The 24264-nt window shown below is 43.1% G+C and overlaps 2 protein-coding genes across 3 annotated transcripts in view; one reads left to right on the forward strand and one right to left on the reverse strand.

Annotated features, from left to right (window-relative positions):
* atp13a3 (ATPase 13A3) overlaps window positions 1-24264 on the reverse strand; it is a 47581-nt gene that overhangs the window by 13757 nt on the left and 9560 nt on the right. For both annotated transcript variants that reach the window (XM_085248208.1, XM_085248206.1), the window contains exons 3-16: window positions 11020-11106; window positions 10484-10657; window positions 7850-8092; window positions 7587-7657; window positions 7258-7341; window positions 6989-7058; window positions 6403-6537; window positions 5580-5652; window positions 4649-4780; window positions 4341-4523; window positions 2253-2410; window positions 1731-1919; window positions 1516-1577; window positions 131-281 (exon numbers count right to left, since the gene is read on the reverse strand). In XM_085248208.1, coding sequence (XP_085104334.1) covers window positions 131-281; window positions 1516-1577; window positions 1731-1919; window positions 2253-2410; window positions 4341-4523; window positions 4649-4780; window positions 5580-5652; window positions 6403-6537; window positions 6989-7058; window positions 7258-7341; window positions 7587-7657; window positions 7850-8092; window positions 10484-10657; window positions 11020-11070 — 1776 coding nt within the window. In that variant the 5' untranslated portion in view covers window positions 11071-11106. The remainder of the gene's footprint in view (window positions 1-130; window positions 282-1515; window positions 1578-1730; window positions 1920-2252; window positions 2411-4340; window positions 4524-4648; window positions 4781-5579; window positions 5653-6402; window positions 6538-6988; window positions 7059-7257; window positions 7342-7586; window positions 7658-7849; window positions 8093-10483; window positions 10658-11019; window positions 11107-24264) is intronic.
* On the forward strand, window positions 15535-21243 carry LOC146558866 (uncharacterized). Its single transcript, XM_085248209.1, has 2 exons — window positions 15535-15650; window positions 15765-21243. The coding sequence occupies exon 2, from the start codon at window positions 16093-16095 to the stop codon at window positions 16879-16881; it is 789 nt and encodes a 262-aa protein (XP_085104335.1). The 5' UTR covers window positions 15535-15650; window positions 15765-16092; the 3' UTR covers window positions 16882-21243.

Raw genomic sequence — 24264 nt, forward strand, 5'->3', positions numbered from 1 at the left:
GTATCCAGCCTAAATACTGACAGAAGGGAGAATAAAGGGGACACTGCATCACAAAATGGATTCATGAGTCTCATAACTCTAGCCTGCCCTTACAGACATTTAGCTCGTGGATAGATACAGATGAACTCACCCAGCCTGTAGCCTCAAACATTTTGAGGTCCAGCGGGTCCCCAGACAGCTGGCCTTCTATTTTGGTAAGTGAGTGGCATGTGGCCATGCAAGCCACAAACTGGGACTTGACAAGATTTTCCTTGTAGGCATTTTCTTCTGACAGGTGGAAGCTGGAGAGGCAGAAGAAGTGGGCGGTGAAGAGAGATTAAATTATACTCCTTTAACTACATTGTGGGAGTCATAAGAAATTGGGATGATCTGATATCGTCGTGTTGGTGTTGTTCCCACATCATCATAATAAATGTTGTTCCAGGTTCAACATTGCAAGTGACCAATCACCTTCTTGTGACATAACACTTCTGCAAGCCAAGCGATTCGTTCAATTATGAAATTCCAATGTTGCAAGAACAATATGTATAATGCTTACCGTTCATTAAAGAACAGTATCCTGAAATGCAAAGAATTCAAATCGCTGGATCGGAGGACAGAGGGGGTTTCTCGCAAGTTAAGTACTTTTCTTTTCACGGCTGTTTTTTTTCCGAAGTCGCAACAGTATGACGTCACAACAATGTGATTGGTCACTTGCAATGTTGAACCTGGAACAACATTTATTATGATGATGTGGGAACAACACCAACACGAGGATATCAGATCGTGCAAGAAATTGATTGAGAAATGAGCATTTGCAAGATAAAAACTTTTAATCTATCTGGTAAATAAATGATTAGGCCTTTAAAATTCAGAGCTATTACAATTCAGTTTTCTAACGATAACCTTAGTACTAGAAAAAAGACATATCATCCAGCCACTGCTTATTACAATGCATGATCAGTTTTAGGCATCACTGGGAATCTCAGAGACAAGCAGATTTCTTGGTTTCTGCTCGTATCCAAATTTCTTCTGAGCTGTTTGAAACAACCATGACAGGAACAACACATCCGAGTTGATTAAAAGACTAGTAAATGTCTATGTAATTTAATGTTAACACCCCAGATCCTCAGTGTAATTTGTGCATTTACAGCAACTGTGTCAAACATAAGGTCTGGGAGCCAGAATCAGCCCAGCAAAGACTCCACTCCAGCCCACTGGAAATCTTTGAAAAATGAAATGAAAACTTTATATTTTGTAGTTACTGAATTTTACACATTTATCAGAGTTTTACTGTTCTGACCCATTTAAGATCAAAGTGGGCAGCATGTGGCCCACAATGTAAAATGAGTCTGACATCCCTGATTTAGAGGGATATGAAATGTTACACAGATACACTCCAGTATATTCTAAGCTCTTTTTAACAGTTTATCAGTGGCTGAAATAAATGACACCTTCAGATTTTTAGTTTCTTTAGGCTACAACATGCAGTAAAATAGGCTCACGTTTACTAATTTAGGGCACAGAGCATCTTACCTGCCATTCTCAACCCTCTGGACTCCCCACAGGTCTAACCCATCTTCTGTCAGAGTTCCAGTCTTTAAAGATAAAAGATAATGAAATTCAACTGAATCAACACGGGGTGATCTTTGCTACCAGTTGCTTCTACATATGACATGGCACTAAAATTCTACAGAGTGACTTAAGCACCGTCTTTTACAACTGATAATCTGAATAAATTAGAGACTCACTTTGTCAAAGCACACCAGATTGATCTGGCCGCAGATATTAATTCTCTGTGGGCTGATGCAGAAAATGCCAATATGTTTTAGGCGTCGCTGTGCATACACAATGCCGGCTGTCATAGCGGCTGGCAGCGCTGGTGGTACTGTTATGGTGACAATGTCCAGGGACTCAATGATGATGGTCTTAGCTGGCACCTAACAAACAAACAAAAAACTGCAGATGTTTGCATGTTTGACAACCCTGATTCTCGACAACTCACAAAGAGCCCATGTTCTTCAGTGCTAAGAGATACACAAATGTATGAGAAGACTGTCAGTTTTCTGGAGAACAAAATATTTGTTTCTACTGGCCACAGAGGATGACTCACTCTTAGAACAGCTGCCTCAGGCATTTCAACCAACCCGATTAAATTGTATTGCATTAAAAAGGGAAACCATCTGAAAACGTAATCATCTTACAAGATTTTTTGGAGAAAAAGAAAAACTGAAAGAGGAGACCGATCATTCTCCTTTAACTTTCTGCATTACCTCGTTCATGATACTGAGTACAATGGAGTAAACAAAGCCGATTCCAGCCACAGCCACCAGACACAACAGGAAGAGGTAGGCATCGCGGTACAGCTTGAAGTCGGTGGGTTTGGGATAAAGGATGGAGCGCACCAGCTGGCCTTTAGCTGTGCTGAAACCTGAGTGAAGAAAATTAATCTTTGGTCATTTTTAAGTCTTAGGCCCTTTCTCAATTCTCAAGTACGCGAGTCCGTGCTCGCGTTCTCGGCGAGTCCGGACTTGCCGAGAATGCGAGCACGGACTCGCGATTTGTACAACTGGAACACCAGCGTGCTTGATGATGTCACAGGTCCGGAGTTTTTACTGCCGTCCCCTCTTAATTTAGCTGTGAGTAATATGTTATGAAGCTTAACTTTAATCACAGCCAAACCGGTTTACTCAGGAACAAATAAAACACTGAAATAAACCAAACATTAACATTTAGAAGTGAACGAAGTGACTTATATATCATGTTTAACCTCAGTAGCGAAATATCTATTAATAAAAATAGTGTACATGTGTGACTTAATAAAAACAAGCAGGTGAGATGTTAGAATGTTTTTATTTTTATTTTAGTGGACACTCAATACAATAGACAGCTGCTGGGGTTTGTTTAACCTGAGTAGCGAAAAGACCGCGGGGGGGTTGAAAACGATGTGCCGGGAGTCCGCTGTTCTCGCCGGCTCTAGTGATCCTCGACCTCGCGGTCTGCTATGGAGCTGGCGGGTCACAGACGTCTCCGAAAACGTCAGAGCACGTTTGGAAATATATAATATCTTGATAAATCGAGCAGATATTTGAAGTTTACACAGCTACATTCTCGCTTGAAAATAACTTAAAAGTTTATTTTGTGACCCAGAAAGAGTAATATTTAAAAGTTTTTAGCCGCGCTCGTCCGCCATTGCTGCGTTTTGGACGAAATGCATTCTGGGTTATTTAGCTGTACCAAGTCCACACAATAATAATAATAATAATGGATTGGATTTATATAGCGCTTTTCAAGGCACCCAAAGCGCTTTACAATGCCACTATTCATTCACTCTCACATTCACACACTGGTGGAGGCAGCTACGGTTGTAGCCACAGCTGCCCTGGGGCAGACTGACAGAAGCGAGGCTGCCATATCGCGCCATCGGCCCCTCTGGCCAACACCAGTAGGCAAGTAGGGTAAAGTGTCTTGCCCAAGGACACAACGACCAGGACAGAGAGCCCGGGGATCGAACCGGCGACCTTCCGGTTACAGATACGCTTCCCAACCCCCTGAGCCACGGTCGCCCCAATGCATGCGCGATAAAACGGGCGGAGCGAGAACACATCCGGGAATTTTTCGCTTTCTCGGCTTGATGCGTACTTTGAATTGGAACAGTACTTGCTCTCCGACTGATGACGTATCACGAGTACACGAGAACGCAAGTACGCATATTGAGACAGGCCCTTACTTTCTTTCATTCTGTCATTTGAACTGAGGCAAAATGTTCTGACCAAACGGACTTTTATAGATCAAACAGCAAGCTTGTTGTTCTAAATTGACAAACCATTTTATTCCAGCCAACTTTATCAAGCTCCCACTTTGCAGTAAAGTAAAGGATTTCATTAGAGACTATGTCACTAACTTAAACATATGGTAAATGGTAAATGTCCTGTATTTGTATAGTGCTTTACTTAGTCCCTATGGACCCCAAAGCGCTTTACACTACATTCAGTCATCCACCCATTCACACACACACACTCACATACTGGTGATGGCAAGCTACATTGTAGCCACAGCCACCCTGGGGCGCACTGACAGAGGCGAGGCTGCCGGACACTGGCGCCACCGGGGTCTCTGACCACCACCAGTAGGCAACGGGTGAAGAGTCTTGCCCAAGGACACAACGACCGAGACTGTCGGAGCTCGAACCAGCAACCTTCCGATTACAAGACGAACTGCCAACTCTTGAGCCACGATCGCTCCATATAGGCTAAATCTCACTGTTATACTGTAACAGTACCCCATTTCATTTTAAAAGATCTGGATTATTACAATCACATTAATCATTAAAGCACTTGAATCCAGACCCCCAAACTAACCTGTGCGCACCACTACAGCCTTGACCAGTTCGCCTGTGTAGAAGCGGGTCTGGATTACATTGGTGCCACAGAAGAGTGTGTGTCTCTTATGCTCCTCTGTGTTGTAGGCACTACCAGCCTCCTCCCCCCTGTCCCCTGGCACTGGGTTTGGGAGGTTGGTCTTTGTCACTGGAACGCTCTCACCTAATGAAGATTAAAAGACATTAGCACTGCGTCCAGAAATACATAAGAGGAAAACCAGACTGTTTGGAACTTGCAAAGACATAAAATTTGAAGAAAGAAGTCTTTACATGTGCTTCTCTACCAACCTGTAAGCATGCTTTCATTGACGATACAGGTGCCACTGACCAACACGGCGTCACATGGCATGATGGTCCCATTGCTGGGGATGACTATCACGTCACCGGGCACCAGATCAGTAGACAAAATTTCCTCGATATCTGCCAGGAAATATGTGGTAGAAACAAAGTGAGTGAATGTGTGCAATCAGATACAGACATCATACCTAAAACAGGAGAGGTGAGAAATGTATTCCAAGTGTAGACAGTGGACATGATAGGCAACAGGGATGAGGAGATTGTAATAAACCCAAGGCAGACCCGACCACTCGCTCATTCTTTTCAACATATTGTTGTCGTCCTTTACAGACACACACAACAACAACAGTCAGTCAGCACAGAGTTGCAGATGCCGTGCAGGTGTGTCTGCCTCCCCTGCAGCAGCCCCGCCACAGAGATATTTTGTGTTTAAGAGCCTCATAGTCTTGTTCAGCACTTCTCTCATTAATAATGCCTCTCTACGCAGCAGTGGAAAAAGCTGAGGCATCATAAGCAGTACCTTACAGCTTATGTGCCCCCACAGCTATGTCTGACAACTCTAAACCCAAGTTCAACCACCCTCCTTTGGACAACTAATGACATGCATTTTGAGATGGTGATGGTATTGTCATCACTTCTGCAAACACAAACAGAACCTTTTGTGCAGAATAACAGACCAAACTGTCCATCCTTATTGTCATATAGACTCTAACGTTGCAGTGTTTCACAGCAGAGGACATTTAGAGGGCAGCCAGTGCAGGGTCTGGCTCGGCATAAATGCAGAAAAATCCCCGTTGTCAGATTTGGATTGGAAATCCCTTTTTGAAACTAGCTGAATATAGAATACCTGATGCATTTTTCCTATGAAAATAATTTTTGAATCTCAAACAAAAGATAAAATCAAAGAAAAAGTTTTACAAACCATTATTGGCTCGGCATACGGACACACGAACAATACTGTGAGCTGCCACCATGTCATGAAGCATGACGTATTGCTGGAGAAAGAGAAGAAAAATAACAATGATTAAAAAACCTTTTTAATTCCCATGAACATCTGTGAATTGCAAGGATGTTTTCATTTGAGTTAGTCAACCATGAGCCAGTAAACCACGTGCATGCGTTGGACTGAAAACGCTAGATTAGATACTCAGTTTAGTCACTGGTATAAATCATAATGGTAGAAGGAAATAAGAGGGGGAAAAAGGTCTTCAACAGGCAGTCGTCTGATTCTGTGGTACTTAATGTAATGTTCCATATAAATGAGTCAGCCTTTGAAGACGTTTATCTGAGACTGAAAACAAAAACAATCGTGGGAACGCCATCAGGCAAAAACACAGCTGGACAAACTGGGCTTAGGCCCCATTGCTAATGAGGTGGGAAAAAAGCAAAAGCTAAGTAAGCCGTCATCATTGTGTTTTGACATAATGATACAATAAGTAAATCTAAGGATACGTTATCAGTGGCTGATATGACATAAATACTTGAATAGTTTAAGTTATTCCAAGGATGCTGAAGATTTTCAAAACAAGTGTTTATATTAGAAAAAAAGAATCAACCTGTTTCTTCTTTCACACATTTGCTGATTAATTCTGTATTAATAGAGCTCTGTGCTAAAATTTAGTTTCATTAAACAAAATCTAAGTATTACAGAAAAACAAAGTGAACTAATTTTCAACCCACTGACTTTAAATTGCTCCTGACAGAAATACGAGTTCAATTCAATCTCATGATGTTGTAGAGCTTACCTTTTTGATGGTGTACAAAGAGGTAGCTATGGATATGACCGACATTAAAACAATGGCCGCAGCATAGTAGTAATACTCATCGGCACTCCACAGGATCACACTGAAGAGTTGGAAGATGTAGAAAGGGTTGAGGACCTGCAGAAGGATTTAGAGAGGAATCGGTATGGCAAGCAAAGAGGTCAAATAAAATAAAACAAAACAAAACAAAGAGAGAAAAACGGAGAAAGATCCAGAAATCACAAGAAAACAGAAATATTTGAAAATGTTGAACCAGTACAATTTCCTTAAATATAAAAAAAAAAGAAAAGAAAAATTTTAAACACAGTTTCATTCATAATGCGCTGAAATGATTAACAACCTACTTCAGCTAATCGCATTAACATGAAAAAGTAGCAAGACAGCAGTACATAAGCACGACTCTGTTCTGACAGAAGAAAAGGATTTCTGTTCTCAAATTATTATACGTGTGCCACACAATAAACTAATTCACTAATATTTGGTGCAAGGTGTCAATAAACCCACAAGATGAAAAGATGTCTCACACACATTCATGCTGCATATACAGAAACTCAAACTTTGCTTTTACCTCTTTGATAAGCAGCTTGAAAACAGAAGGCACTTTCACTGCAATTTCATTCACTCCGAAGAACAGTCTCCTAAAAGACAGGAAGAAAAATTGTATTTAGTTTGTGTGTAAATACCAGAGACTGTGGATATTCCTCCTCCACTGTTCATTAACTCCAGTTACAATATCAGGGCTTATAGTTTTTAACCCCAACAACTGAACAACAACAACTCCTTGCACCTACAGTGCCGTACAAACTTGAGTGACTTTGTCTTTTGATTGAATGTTACCTGTACTCCTGCTGGTTCATAGTCAGGCCTGTGCTGTGCTCCGAGTGGAGGGTGGAGCAGCTGACCTGCAGATCCTCCAGGCCACTGTAATAGGAACATTGGAGGAGATACTTTAATTCCACATAACCGCAACAGCAAAAGCAAAACAAGCATGCAAGTTGCTATAAAATGAAAATCTTCTCCCCCTCAAGTTTTTTTTGTTAGTCAACATACAGAGCAAGAGTCATATATTTACTTGTCATTACTGCTGTGTGCAACCTTTGAAGAGTTTACTTAAGAGGATTCTGCAGTGAAAATTGAAAGTTATATAGTTATAAAAGAATGCTTACGTTAAAACCTCAAAGTTCTGCTTCTCGTCGTTCCAATAATACTTTGTGCTATGAAAGGTAAAGTAGCGAATCTGAGGGGAAAAAAAGAGCGAAGGGACCAAAATAAGAGACAGATTTATTTGGCAAAAGTAATCATATTTGTATTGTTGTCCATAAAACAACCCTTCTATGAACTTTGAAAAACGACAGTCACATTCATTTATGTGCTTAGTGCATTTCCAGTTTATACTACAGATTTATGTTGAGACAAGTGTTGTGCCTACCTGCGTGGGCTGGTAGTCTGCAAATTTTCTGATGAGCTCCTGAGCAGGGCTGCCATCGGAGGGATGAATGGTGTGTCCGTTGGCCTGAGGTGGGGAAGCAGAGGAGGAGAAGGGGTAGGAGAGGGAGGAAGGAGAGGAAGGGGAGGAGGGGGAGGTGGTCTGGGTCTCCAGGCTGTGGAAGGGGTTTCTCCCTGGGGCAAGCATCACTCGCACCCTGGCCAGGAACCAGCGCCGGAACTCATCCTAAACCACCCAAACAAAGTTAATCTAGTGAATTTCTGAGAAGCTTCATTAAGTAACAACAAATTTCCCCCTATTAAGTGCAACGTTTATGAGGAGGAACAACATTATTCTATATGTCAGTCTCCATTTTTAGTCACTGGGAAGTGGGGTGAGAGCTCATAACTATATTTCCATTAATATAACGGAAAAATACAGATGTGAAATTTTTTATTAAAATAATAATAATAATAATAATTAAAGCTGCAAGCAGCGTTATGAGGGCCCTCGCACCCCGGCACGTCGAGCCACGCCCAACACCTACAACCAGCACGTCCGATCTGATGTCAAATTGATGGAATTCATGCATTTAACCACCAGCTAACATTTCATCTCATTCGATCATGATTATAGTCGTCCCACTAGGTGGCGCTCTAAACATTACTGACAAATGGCATAACAACAACTATTTCTGAGCTCGAGTCTCATCGTGCCTGCGACCTTTGTGTGAGATTGGACATTGTGTTTTTGAGTGACAGCAGATTACTGCTTTTTGGCGAGTGTTTGAAACTCCACGTGCCGTAATGACCACCCCGTTTCCCTCAACGTAAAAAGCTTCGCAATTTAACATCACAAAGGTCTTCAGATTCCACGCACTGCAGATCACGTCAATCTGATGAAAATCTTTGGAGGAGTTCGTTAAATGATTTGAAATTTTGTAGGGGGCGCTGTGGAGCCATTTTGCGCTATTCAAGGAAAGTGATCACATAACAACAAAGCATTCATCACATTGGAGGTGTGCGCCAAATTTCAAGACTTTTTAAACTTTCCAAGCCCCTCAAAAGCCACTTCATTGTTAATGGTGAACCGCGCTGCCACCAGGGTGCGCCGTTGAGTTTAAAGTCACAGTTTTCGCACTGAAGCATCATGAGGGACTGATGGTGATATTCACCGCTTTTGAGGTGTCCACGATGAACCTGTGAAAATCAGTACAACAAAGTACACATGACATTTCCTGTTGCCACTAGGTGGCGCGCTGCGTATTCCTGACAATGGGAATATCAATCTATTCAGGGCGGGTATGACATCATGTCTGGTGCTGATCAGACTGGATTTCATTGAGTTATACTAATTTGTTTCTTCATGGCGAGACATCAAAGTTCGCCATGCTCTCGGGGTCACACCCTTTCGCGAAAACTCAGTTTTCACTGTAACCCAAGACCAACTCCTTAAGGCTTTCCAGGAGAAATTTGAAGCTGCAGATGTCACCCATCACAATACTGTACCCCAAAGTGTAAAACATGACATTTCCTGTTCCCACTAGGTGGCGCTGTCCTTGATGTCAAATGTGGCAGTTGAAATATGTTCAGGGGTGGAGGCTCATATGTGTGCTCTTTGGTCCAGATCGGACAATGTATGACAGAATGAGAGGCAATAAGATTTTCATGGCGAGTCATCGAAATTCGCCGTGGCGCCACGGCCTCACCATATCACGAAAATTCAAAAGCTCCACAATTTAACATGGCCCAGGTGTGTAGTTGACACTGACCAAAGATGAAGCTTATACGACCAAATCCCAAGGAGGAGTTCGAAAAAGTTCGAGGCATGGAAATGGCAAAATTTAGAGCCAAAATGTCATCTTTACGTCCAAATGCCGGACTTCCTGTTGGGTTTGTGTCAATGTGCCCACAGACTTTTTTGTTCGTCTTGGCATGATACACATGTGTGTCAAATTTCATACATGTAGCTGAAATGATGTGGTCGTAGGGCTGCATTTAACAAGGCATAGGTGGCGCTGTAGAGCCATTTCCCAGTGCTCATATTTAAAACCATTAAAATACAACATTTTTCACCAGACCTGGCATGTGTGCAAAATTTCATGAGTTTTTGAGCATGTTTAGGCCCTCAAAAAGGCCCTTGTTTTGCCTGAATAATAATAATAATAATAAGAAGAAACGGGGCAGATACAAAAGGGCCTTCGCACTTTTAGTGCTCGGGCCCTAATAATAATGTAGACATACAGAAATCAACAAAAAAAACAACAAAGAAAAAGCCCACAACTGTGTTTGCACATATTAAAATTAAATGTTAATTATTATTATTATTATTTACTAGTCTTCAAAATAGTTACTTCTAATTACGTCTTTACCATTTTTTTCATGAATTGGCAACACCAAATAATAAATAAAAAAGAAGCCAAAATTGTTTTAATATGTTTTGATTAGTTTGTTGATAAAATGTTTAATCTCTAAAATCCACCACTTCCTTTCTTGATTAGATTTTTTCCAACCAAATATTAAAAACCCATTTAATACGAAGAAAGAGAGAAAAAAATAGAAAAACTTATTTTCTAAGTAAATAATTTTTCTCTTTTTTGAATAATAATGACTCACTGCTGCTTTACTTGCTACTTACCGTGGAGCGCAGCAACACCACTTTGGCCTCACGGGCTGTGGTACGAGTGCAGGTGGACTTGACGCACCATTCTGGCATCCAGTAGAGCACCAGGAGAAGGAAGCCCCCTGTACACAGCACCCCGAGGCCCACCAGGGCCAGCCGCCAACGACACAGACGGTAGCCCTGCAGCTCCTTAACAAAAAAAAAAAGAGAAAACAGGAGCACAGTATGGCACGTTAGGTAACACAGTATGTAACTTTCTGGTAGTCCCACAGGAGTTAGCAGTGAAGACAAAGTAAGCGTAGCGGTCATCACTGTAGACTGGACCGCAGGTGGGGTCGAGCAGCGTGAGCTCACTGGGGTTCAGGCTGGGAACAGACTCCAGTTTCACAGCCAGGGTGGTTATGGTACCATTAGGGAAACACTCAGTAAGCAGTGAGAAGAAATTGCAAGCCATCAAGAAGTCACTGATGGGCACATTAGATTCTGGATCCTTCAGGATCACGTCAATTCTGGTATTTTTTCAATATGCGTATATGTGAAATGAAAAATACCATCTCCTCCTCTTCCCCCTTGTTGACAATCTTGAGGTCTTCCTTCTCCATGCTGCAGAACAGTGTGCCAAGCCCCTTCCTTAGTCACTGCAAACAGATCAGACAAAATGTCAACGGTGAACAGTGCGGGAAACATTTAATGCTGGGCTTACACTGTGCGATTTTTTGGCCCATTTTGAGCCGATTTTTGAGTCGTGCGACCGTTTTGGCGATCGGCCCGATTTTGGCCTTCATCGTGCGTCGTGCATCGTGTAGTATACGTGGGGTAACGAGACGCGATTAACACCTCACGACCAGCTCCCGATCATCAATCGCTTGGTCGCGAGGATTTCAAACCTGTTTGAAATCCTCGCGACCGTCGTGAGGGTGTCACCGCAGTTTCTCACACTGCGCACGCGCAAACACAAATGTCAGCGAAAAAGATGGCGCAGCACGGCAGTGCAGCGTGTGATCTGGACACAAGCGACGGAGGCACAACTTGTAGAACTATGGCAAGCTGATCCGAGCCTTTTCGATGTGGCCTCACAAAATTATCACGACCACAACAACCGTGAAAATAGTTGGATCTACACTGCTGCTCAATCACAGCTGCCTGATCAATGTTTTTAGCAATTTAGCAAAGTTGATGGCGGTGGTGTGCGTGTCTGTGTGTGAAAGACAGAGAGGGAGAGCGAGCGACAGAATTTCTGTTATAACCTTCATTTTATGGACGCACACTGTGAGCACTCGGGTCACATCAGAGCATCGGGCCGTATAGTGTGAGACCCTGCATCGTGACCTATGAACTTCTAACCCTTGCGAGTCAATCGTACAGTTTGAGCAGGAGCTGAATCGCGCGACTGGGAAAAAAAAAAATCGCACAGTCTCTGCCCAGCTTAAGCTTCACAGCAGGCTTTGAAACCGAGAGCTCAACAGCACAGTGTCGGAACAAGTCACAAGATAACACCACATTATTTGTTTAAATTAAAGATTGATTAATCAAAGCCCTGTAAAGTGCTTAACAATGTCAAATGTCAAAGACAAATGTCAAAAGCAAATTACAACTTTGGAAAGCAAGTTTCTGTCTTTTTAATCAATATTCTTAACGCAATCTTCTTGACTGAAGTGACCAGGGATTTTGTATTTAAGCTCCACGTGGCAGGTCGGATATTGCTTAGGAAGGAAGCTGATTTTCTGCATCATTCACAAGATCAAAAAAACATTTACCAGCACTCAAAGTATGCACTTTAAGCCAAAGAGGTTTGGACCAGTGGAAGTAACGGCAACTACAGGAGGGTTTTAATCTATAACACATATAGTCACACATATAATCTATAGAATATATATTTTTAGCTAGCAGATCATACACATGTTATACTCGCTAACCCTGCGAGCATGCTATATATTTAATTTTTAGATTTATTGAAAGAAATCTCACTTGTGGATTTTTTTCCCCCAATAAAGTTTGAAGTGACAAATCCTCACCCCCCCACCTCCCTCTTCACCCACGACTGCAGACCTGCCAATGGTTCCAACACCATCATTAAGTTTGCAGATGACACCACGGTGATTGGCCTCATCAGTGACAACGATGAGGCCGCCTACAGGGAGGAGGTGGATCGTCTGGCTGAGTGGTGCGACACAAACAACCTGCTGCTTAACACCGAGAAGACCAAGGAGCTCATCGTGGACTACAGGAGGAATGCTGACCCACATCCACCCATCTACATTAAGGGGACGGCTGTGGACCGTGTGAGCAGCTTCAAGTTCCTGGGAGTCCACATCTCCGAGGATCTCATCTGGACGACCAACTGCTCCAAGCTGGTCAAGAAGGCTCACCAGCGCCTCTTCTTCTTGAGGACTCTGAGGAAGAACCACCTGTACTCAGACATCCTGGTGAACTTCTATCGCTGCACCATCGAGAGCATCCTGACCAACTGTATAACAGTCTGGTACGGGAACTGCTCTGCCTCGGACCGGAAGGCGTTGCAGAGGGTCGTGAAAACTACCCAGCGCATTGCCAGAGCACCACTTCCTGCCATAAAAGACATCTACAGGAAGCGGTGTCTGAAAAGGGCTGGGAAAATCATCAAAGACCCCAGTCACCCATCACATGGACTCTTCACCCTCCTGCCCTCTGGGAGGCGCTACAGGAGCCTCCGGACTAAGACCACCAGGTACCGGAACAGCTTCTTCCCCACAGCTGTCAGACTCCTGAACTCTGCCTCCTGACATCTGACCCACATTAAACTCATGGACTGAACATACACACACCCACAACCACCTACACACACACACACACAACCACCCACACACACACACACACAACCACCCACACACACACACACACAACCACCCACACACACACACACACAACCACCCACACACACACACACAACCACCCACACACACACACACACACACACACACACACACACACACACACACCAACCACCTACACACACACACACACACACACACACACACTATGGACAACTGTACCCTCAAACACACAATAATAACATGGACTGAACCACCACTCACAACCACTAGCACTTTATATAGCCTCTTAACTGCACTACTGTATAGTTCTGTGTAAATAATCATACGATAATTTTTAATTCTATAACTGTTTACAACTTGCATAGTTCCCATTTCTGTATAAGTGTATAAGTTCATTATTTCATATTCTGTATAGTTTTTTTCATATATATATCCTGTTCATAGCTTGTACTCACTACAGCCTGTACATACTTATAGTTATAGCATATTCATAACCAGAGATGGGCAGTAACGCGTTACTTGTAACGCGTTACTGTAATCTGATTACTTTTTTCAAGTAACGAGTAAAGTAAGGGATTACTATTGCAAAATCAGTAATTAGATTACCGTTACTTTCCCGTAGGAACGCTGCGTTACTGCGTTACTAAAACCGTGATTTTTTTGCGAGAATGTCTCATGACAGTGACGTAAGCAAGTGCGACGTTGGTGACAGCAGCTGTGTGCAGATCAACAATGGATAATATATCGAGTGCGGGAGAGAGTATGAGCGTGCAGCGTTTAAAGTGTGGAAGTACTGACCTTACTTTGAATTTGATTCCATAAAAAGTGACAAAAACATTAGCGTCCATCGTGCGTGGGAAGAAAACTTCTTTTTACAGCGAAAAAAACCCCTAAACTTCCGAGCAAGCACCGAGTAGCTACGACGTGATGGGAAACTCACAGAGACACTCGCGCGGATTCTTCAACTGACCGCAGCACACCTGCACCAGGGTAACCCTCCGCCTACCCTGCTCCTGCTTTACAGGTGAAAATAGAGCAAAAGGACCGCTGAGTCTTTGACTTTATTTATTTTCTGCTGTGTTTTACTTGCATCTGTTTGAAAGAGTGAGTGAAAACACAAAAAATATTTTATTTTATGTGCTGGAATGTGTAGAAAATAGGTTTAAATGTTAAACTAATTTATTCAAGTCAGAGAATGTTGCATATAATTAAATGTTTTGCTTGATGCATGAAGTTAAAAGATTAAAACTGATAAAACAAGTTAAAAAAAGAGACTTTTCCATTTGATTACATTTTGTATGATGGATTATGTAGAAAAAGTAGAATTGGGCTGAAAGATCTATCACTTTATCACCTCTTCAGGTTGTAAATCGTGTTTTTAAAAAGTAACTAAGTAACTAAGTAACTAAGTAATTAATTACTTTTGAAAATAAGTAATCAGTAAAGTAACGGGATAACTTTTTTGGGGGAGTAATCAGTAATTAGTTACTGATTACTTTTTTCAAGTAACTTGACCAACACTGTTCATAACATACTTCATACCGTGTACATATTACATACCGTAATAGACCCATTTCTGTAATATACTTACATATCTATATTATTGCTAATATATATTGTAATATATCTATATCATGGCTAAAGCACTTCTGGATGGATGCAAACTACATTGCCCTGTACCTGTGACATGTGCAATGACAATAAAGTTGAATTCTATTCTATTCTATTCTTTTCTGGCTGCCACTTCAAACAATACTGTCTTTATTTCTGTGGCTCTCTCTTATTATGAATCACTTTGTGGCAGAATACACTTTAGACAAATGTAAATGAAAGCATCGCCGTATGCCAATTGTAAACTGCAGGCATGTGCCAGTCAGTTTAGAATAGTTCCCATTAACTAATTTCACTTGGTAAGGATAAAATTGGAATAAAATATAAATTAAAACATTATGGACATAAAGTTAAGAACATGTCTATGGATACATTAGTGAACCGTTTTGTTTTTCCTATCTCTGTCCACATACAGTCGTGCAGCATTTACATTGGGTTAAAGAGATTTTAGCAAATTACAAATTCAGATGTAGACTGTAGCACACAAAACATGGCCCAGCAGCAATGAACAGCACTCCCCAAAAAGCTGCTCAACCTTAGTACACCTGAGACTATCTCTTAAGTCAATACACCCACACAGTCTGAATGACTCATCAAACTCATGCATTACTCCATATCAAACTTGTTGCTCCATTCCTCTCTCAATTCCCAAGAGGACTACACATCCCGTACAGAAGGAAAATTGCCAGTGTGTTTGGACGTGCATGTGAATTTTGCTGTATTATCCACTGAACAATCTTTGTCAAATGATTCCTAAGGTGCTTGTAAACACAAGTTAGGCTATAGACAGTTTCACTTTTTACTTAAAACCCCAGCAAACCGTCACTAAGTAATATTACAGATATATTACATTTTTTTTTGGCCTCTCAAAGATATTCAAGACTACTTGAAGATTTCCGACTACTTGAAGATTTCCCAGACAGGGAAAGGAGTGAGGAGGTAAGTGACGGAAGTGACGGACAAGGTAAGCGACTCATGTTGTAACTGACGTCAGACGCCGGAGATTTTGGCGGAAAATTAAAGCAAATGGTAGTTTAGATTTGAACAAATTCATTTAAGCTTCAGCATTACCAAATACACTTATCAATAGTCTTATAACTAACACTATTTGTCTAAATAATCTCCAACACCCTGGAGAACAACGAGGAGAGTTTAGAGACTCTCCAAGATTACATCGATCAGTGCTTTCAGGATCTCGTGATGAAGAAGACCCCGTGTGCAGCTTCCCCGGCCAAACCTGAGACGCCGTCGTCGAAAAGACAACGCCCGGCAGATTCCCCCGGCTCAACATCGCCAGCCGGCAAAGATATTGCCGACATATTGGAGTCAATCGACAAGCGATTGTCCAGTTTCGACGCAAGGGTGTCCTTGGTGGAGATTCTTCACCGAGAATTTAAATGCTTGCGAGAATCCCTGGAGTACAGCCAGCAGCAGGTGGAAACGCTTGCTGCTGAAAATGCCACGCTAAGGGAGTCGGTGAAATGTCTCACAGATAATGTTACCCAGCTCAATAGAGAAAATAAAAAAATAAAAGAAACAGTTATCGATCTACAAGCTCGTAGCATGCGTGATAATCTGGTATTTTCTGGTATTCCAGAAGCCGCTGGAGAGGACGCGGAGACCACGGTAAAAAGCTTCATCAAAACCCACCTGAAGCTGCCGGAGGACACTGTGAAGAACATCGTCTTCGATCGGGTACATCGCCTCGGCCCCATTCGGGCTACGGCCGGGAGACCACGTCCTATCGTGGCCAAATTCGGCCACTTCAAACAAAAGCAACATGTGAAAAGCCGCGGCAGGGAATTAAAAGGAACGGACTTCAGCGTGAACGACCAGTTCCCCAAAGAGATCTTGGAACGACGCAGGGTCCTCTTCCCAATCCGACGGGGCTTCATCCAGAAGGGCTCCCGCGCTGTCATCGCTGTGGACCGGCTGTACGTGGACGGACAGCTCCACCGCGACCCCAACATCACTCCGTGGCTGTATTAACCTCACACCAGATAAGAATCAGCTGCACCATTTCCCTATCCACTCACACTAACTTGCATTAACATCTGTTTAACAAATCGCATCTTAAAGTGTGATTTCATAGCAGAATTAACACCGTCACTCTCCGTCAGTGATTTAATTGGAATGTTTACGTTTTGTTTCTGTTTTTTGTTTTGTTTTGTTTTTTCCTCCTCTCTTTTCCCCCTCTTGGTTTTATGCTGCTCACCCCTGTCCTTGGTTTCTTTCTTTATTCCTTTCACTGCCTCGATCACCTGCTTCGATACTCATCCACAAACATCCTTTATTTCGACACATACGCACCATGCGCTCAACGGCAGCACATTTACATCAGTCAGACAGCGCACACAGTCGTTTAGGATACACACACTTAAGCCAAGCCTACTCATATTAGTAACTATGCATACACAAAGTCCGACTCAGGGAGCATCTCGCCACACATTTTTTCTCTCTCTCCTTCTCTTTATTTATGAACAAGTGACGTATTCTCTCCACCTGGCTAAGCGACGCACACAGCATACATCCCTAGTTATACACAAACATCTATGGGTACACTGAGGTTCATTACATGGAATATAAATGGAGCTGGCTCCAGAGTAAAGAGGTTAAAAATATTTAACCAACTCAAAAAACTACAGGCAGATGTTGTCCTTTTACAAGAGACCCACAGACCTCTTAGAGGTTCGAATGAACTTAAAACACCTGAGTTTCCTAATGTGTTCTCAGCTTGTTATAATTCTAGACAAAGGGGAGCAGCAATTTTAATACATAAAAATATTAATTTCACAGTACTCGATACAGTTATAGATCCAGAGGGCAGATTCTTAATCATTAAACTATCTATACGTGATAAAAAGCTATGTATTGCAAGTGTATATGGTCCAAATGTTGATGATCCCTCATTCTTTCACGGTTTTTTCAGTGCACTCTCTGAACACTTAGATGGCACACTTGTTCTTGGAGGTGACCTCAACCTTGGACTAAATGAAGACATGGATAGGCTCAATACAGCGGGAACTCAGCGTAATTGGCAGTCCACAAATATAATCAAACAGTATATGAGCGACTTTGGTCTTTGCGATGCATGGCGCTCCCTTCACCCCACCAGTAAGGAATATACTTTTTTCTCACATGTCCATCACTCCTACTCTCGTCTGGATTATTTTTTGGTCAGCAGCTCACTGCTGAACGACATTTCAGACACTGAGATTCATCCTATAGCTGTCAGCGATCATGGTCCTGTATCTTTAACACTAATGCACAAGAATAATACTACGCCAAGAAAAAACTGGAGATTTAATACATCACTACTTAAAGATGAAGACTTTATTAAATATTTTAAAAAAGAGTGGACTTCATATTTAGACTATAATGACACTCCCGAAACATCAGCTTCTGTTCTATGGGAAGCAGGGAAAGCTGTGATGAGAGGTAAAATAATTTCTTTCTCATCACATAAAAAGAAAAAAGAAAACAAAAATATTCAGGAATTAGAAAAAAACATCAAATCACTAGAAGAAGCCTACGCGTCCCACCAAGATCAGGAAACATTGAACAAAATACGCAAAACAAAACTAGAATTAAATGAGATAATTGATAAAAAAAACAAAATTCTTAGTACAAAGACTACGCCTACAAAATTATGAACATGGTAATAAATCTGGTCAATTTCTAGCAAACCAGCTAAAAACAAATAAAGAAAAAACAACTATATGTGCTGTTCAAGATTCATCTGGGAACACAATATATGATCCGATACAAATAAACAACATTTTCAGGGATTTCTATAAAACGTTGTATTCACCACAAATAAACCCATCTAAAAAAGAAATTGATCAGTTTTTGGACAACATAACTCTTCCAAAATTATTGGACACTCAAGCAATGGCACTGGATTCACCATTGACACCAGGTGAACTCCAGGAAGCCCTGATAAGTATGCCCAATAATAAGGCTCCAGGTCCAGACGGCTTTCCTGCAGAATTCTACAAAGAATTCTGGTCGATTCTAGCACCAGTTTTCTACAGAACGTTGTTGGAAATTAAAGAAAAGGGCAGACTTCCATCAAATATGAATTCTGCAAACATTAATCTCCTGCTAAAACCAGGCAAAGACCCTGTATATCCCTCAAGCTATCGTCCAATATCCCTTATAAACGTAGACCTTAAAATAATCTGCAAAGCTCTCTCAAAGAGACTGGAGAAAATAACCCCCCTCTTAATTCATCCTGACCAAACTGGTTTCATAAAAGGTAGGCACTCATCAACAAATACACGTAGATTACTTAATTTGATAGACTACTCATACAGTAAAAACCTAGAAACTACAATATTCTCTTTAGACGCAGAAAAGGCATTCGACAGAGTTAACTGGAAATTTCTATTTGCAACTTTACACAAATTTGGTTTTGGATCCTCTTTCATAAACTGGTTAAAAATATTATATAATTCCCCAACAGCTTGGGTTAGAACAAATGACCAGACATCCTCCAGCTTCTGTCTCTTGAGGGGCACCAGGCAGGGATGCCCACTCTCCCCTTCACTGTTTGCAATTTTTATTGAACCACTAGCAGCAGCAATTAGACAGAATTCAGTAATTAAGGGCATAAAATGCAAGAACGTGGAACATAAAATCAGCCTTTATGCGGATGATGTGTTACTCTTTCTCCAAAATTCACAAACCAATATCTCTGGGGTGATTGAATTGATAAACTCTTTTGCAAGAATATCAGATTACTCAATTAACTGGTCAAAATCTACAGTTCTACCGATTAATTGCTCCCTCCATAATTCCTCTTCTATACCACTGCAATCGGGAAATATAAAATATTTAGGTATTAATGTTTCTCCCAAGCTTGCAGATCTAACTAAATTAAACCATATCCCACTTTTAAAGAAGGTAGAAGATGATCTGGCTAGATGGAAATGTCTACCCATATCACTCATGGGAAGGGTTGCCGCTATAAAAATGATGGTCTTACCAAAAATAAATTATTTATTCTCAATGATCCCAACTAAACCGCCACAAGATTGGTTCAGATCTCTAGATTCATGTATGTCCAAATTCCTTTGGAAAAATAAACCCCCATGTATAAGCTTAAAAACACTACAAAAGACCAAGGATAAAGGAGGATTAGAACTGCCTAACTTTCAGCACTACTTCTTAGCCAACAGGCTTCAGTTTATCTCAGGATGGCTAAAACATACCCTCTTAGATGAACCTTGGCTAGATGTAGAACAAGCACTTTGCAATAATCTAGAGATCTCAGACCTACCATTTATCAGCTCAAACATCCAACGACATGAATGCTTTAAAAGCATCAACATCAGCTCTTCTCTGACAGCATGGTGGGAGTTTCTAAAATTGACGGCGTCTTCATTAATCCCATGCAAACGTACACCTATCTGGAACAACCCTGACATATTACAAAACAATAATATGATAAACTTTTCATATGGAGTGGTAAAGGAATCAAATATTTAGAACATATACTAGAAGGAACAGAATTTATTTCATTTGACGGACTAGTTACACAATATGGGATCAACAAGAAAAGATTTTTAGAATATCAACAAATTAAATCCATAGTAAAAAAGAAATTTAAACCGGGTCAAGTTGAACTACAAACACCACCAAGTGTGGTTCAATTTCTTACTCTTAAAACCCCCAAATTACTATCCAAAATATACAGAATGCTTTCTAAAACAGATGAATCAATATCACTTCCTATTGCAAAATGGGAAGCGGATTTATCAGTTAACTTAGACCTAAACTTCTGGTCTCAGATTTGCTTAAAAACCTTTCATCTAATTAGAAATCCCAGTCTTCAATTAATTCAATACAAAATATTACATAGAGTGCACTATACAGGTCATCGGATGTTCAAGATGGGCTTTACGTCTACCAACAACTGCTCACACTGCCAAACCAATTCACCGGACAATTATATCCACGCTCTTTGGTTCTGTCCACCAGTTCAGAAGTTTTGGCGCGAGATATGTGAAGACTTATCAAAGTGTCTGAAATGTAACATTCCAACTTCCCCCTTAGTGTGTTTGTTGGGCAGCTTAGATAATGTCACTTCAGAAAAGAATATCGCCCATATGGTTTTCACTGCCCTATGCATAGCCAAGAAAACAGTCCTCATGAACTGGAAAAATAAAAATAATCTTAATTCTAACCAATATAGAAATTATCTATTAGATTACATTAGTCTTGATACAGCCTCTGCCACCACATCAGATCAATTGCTCTGGGCTCCTTTGATCAGCTCCATCACCTAGTGGGGGTGGGGGGTCATAGTTTGGTCCCGCCTTCACTGTTGTGATTGGTGTGGGGGTAGGGACAGGCTTAGGGCGTCGGGGGGTTCCCCGGAGGCATTTTCCTTGGGGGGCTCAACCCGGGGTAGCGGTCATGTCCGGTTAGGGGCTCTGTTGGCTCTCAGGTGACTGTTTCCTCGCGGCTGCGTGCAGCGGGACTAGGGGAGGGTCTGTGCTGACGGACGTGGGTTACTGACCTGGTAGCCTGGCTGCCCCTGGGTGGGTCCGGGATGGGCGTGAGGTTCTGGGGGCACTCCGTCTCTGGGCTGGGGCCCGGGCCGGGCCTCGGGGGCTTGGGTCCTGGTTGGTGTGTTGCCGGGGTTGTGGGCGGGTGGGTGCATGGGGGCCCAGCCCTGGAGCAGGGTGCCGCCGGTGCATCGAGCCACCTGGGGGGCTCTCCAACTGGTGGGGAAGATTGTCACATCTTGCAGGAGCTTTCCTCTCCTCGGGAGCTTTCTCTACAGGAGGGGGAGATACAGGAGAGGTGGAGGAAGATCTCAGCCTGGGTGTTTATTGTCTTATGTAGTCTGGAAGATGAGTGGATGGTGGGGTGGGTGCAGTTTTCTCTGTGGTGGGGTTGGGTGGACTGTCCTGGGCTCTGTGGGGCCAGGAGGCGCTGCTGCGCTGGGCCCCGGTCTGGATGGGCCTGGGCCCCTTTCCCTGGTGGGTCGCGGAGTATGGGGGTGCCTACTGGGGTCAGCGGGGGAGCCGGCCCCAGGGAGGGGTCACTTGCCCCTCCCTTCCTTCCCTCCCCATCTCCAGCTGCCTCCCTCTTCCCGCTCCATCACAACCACCCACACATGCAGGACCTTGGAGTAGGGGTATGTCACCAGGGTGCAGAGGAGGCCACCCCCCCCCCCCTGTCCCCTTCTGGCTGCCCCTGCCTCAATTTTATCCCACAACTTAGACATTCACATTACTCACACTCTCATTACACATACATATAGGATCTTGGGGGTGGGCACGATACACGGAATCCAAAGTACCATCAGGGTGTACACCCCACCCCTAGCGTCGTTGCCCACCTCTCAATGTTAAATACACGTAGACATTGAGGGCCAGCAGGAGGGACCATGCGCTTACCTGCTGCTCTCTGGCAGGTAGCTCCATGCCCTCCTGGGTTTTAAATGCACCTTAGAACACACATGCATCAACACTACATATGAGCGGGTGGAGGGAGGTTTGGAGTCTTCTCTCACCCCCGTTCTCTGCGACCTGCTGGAGCGGGGCGGCTAGGAGGAGGAGTTGGCCGTCCGACTGCGGTCTGGAGTGTGGGGCCTCCCTGCTGCTGCGGAGTCGGGGCGGTCTGCCTCCCCCCACTGCAGGGAAAAGGGTAACACCACCTGGGTCTGGGTGCAGTTCCCCCCCCTCCAGGGGCAAGGGTACCTAGACCCGGGGCTTAGAGTACGCTTGGGGAGTGTGATCGTGTGTACAGCGTCTCTTTATGTCTGTCTCCACGTTGGTTGAGTGTGGAGTAAGTGTATATGAGAGCATGAGGGTGGGAATGGATGTTTGTATATGTGTGTGCCTGTATTTCTGTGTCTATATGTCAGGTTGGGTGTCAGGCGCCACCTCTCTGGGGACATCTTAGGCCCTCCAAGGTTTGGAGGCCTATCTCCCCCTACCACCACTTCCCCTGCCAGTGGCGGACTCCCTCAGACGTCGGTGCGTTGGTGGTTCTTTGTGTCCGGGGATGGGCGTCCAGGTACACACCGGCTCACTCCTTGGCGGCCGCTTATCGGGGCCTGGAGCCTGGGGCTTGCTCGGGCCACTTCGGAGGTGGGGTGCCCCCGGCCTCTCGGCCTGGGGCTCGGTCACTCAGGCACGGCCGGCGGAGCTCACGGGCGCGTCACTGCAACCCCCCCTGGCTTCTGCTCCGCGGCTGCTGAGTGACCCCTCATCTGGGACTCTCCTCAGCTCTTTCCGGGACAGTGGCGCAGCTGCCCCTCTGTTGGTCTTCCTTGGTCTCTTGTGTTCTGGGGGCCTCTGGATGTCTGGAGTTTTGATCTCCTCCATACCTGCTTCATGCCCTGGAGGACGGGGCTGTGGCCCCCCCCACACCCTCTAGCAGATCATTACATGAAGGAACCTTTTAAAAAAACAAGCGCGTCCATGCTCACAGGTGTACACACGGGTGATCACACCCACAAACTACACCCTTTTTGGCTCCTACCTCAAAGCACACTGTGTTCTGTTGATCTTATGTGCTGCACAATAATGTTTAATATTTAGTATTTACTGTCATATTCCCATATATCATTGTGATGTTGTTTATTCTATTACTCTTGTTCTCTTCTGCTTGTTTTCTTTTTTCTTTCTCAGCAGGTGACCCAGGTGATTGATATATGCATTTTTTTTCTTTTTTTCTTCTTTTTTTTCTTTTTCTGCTCATTCTGTTGGTTTTTGGTTTTTGCCCTTCTCCCCGTCCCTCTTCTCAGCTGTTTCTCTTTCCCTCTTTCTTTCTCCCCTTCTTTCCCCCAGTCAAGTCTGTCCCATGTTCAGTAAGTGAAAATAAAATAAACAATAAAAGGTGAATCAAATGGACCATTACGGCAAGGCTGGGATGGTCAGTTTGGTAAAGTAAATCCGTTGGGCATCTTTCTTTGCCTTTAGACAACAATTCTGATGGCAAAAGAGCCAAACGGGACAGGTAAAAAAAAAAAAAAAAAAAGTAATATTACAGACAGTTGATCAGGTTCACTCCAGAGGGGCTAAATGGGGCTACTTGGGGAAACATGGCACACAAAGATGCAAATTAATGTTTCAAGAAGTAAGGCCCAGACATTAAAACAGTGCCGCATTTGACCATTTCTACATTCCACAAAAGACAAGAGAAAGTAAAAAAGAAATCGGAGAAATCAGAGAATCCAGCTTCTCTGATTACATCAGGCACCACTGGTGGGGTGTGGAGTAACTGAAGGTGTAGCTCTGAAAGTCAAGAAAATCAAGTCAAGAAAAACCAAGGACTGCTTGACCTTTACCTTCCACTGTGCTAGCCTTATACAGGTCAGTATAGACAGGAGTCAAAGTTAACTGAAGTTAGACT

Source organism: Mchenga conophoros, linkage group LG15 (genome assembly GCF_057382185.1).
Source record: "Mchenga conophoros isolate Kocher_MC1m ecotype Shallow Benthic linkage group LG15, M_conophoros_male_GT1.1, whole genome shotgun sequence".
Classification (NCBI taxonomy): domain Eukaryota; kingdom Metazoa; phylum Chordata; class Actinopteri; order Cichliformes; family Cichlidae; genus Mchenga; species Mchenga conophoros.

Excerpts from the sequence above, each read along its gene's own strand:
- LOC146558866 (XM_085248209.1), top strand. The coding sequence starts at position 16,093 with ATGAAGAAGACCCCGTGTGCAGCTTCCCCGGCCAAACCTGAGACGCCG.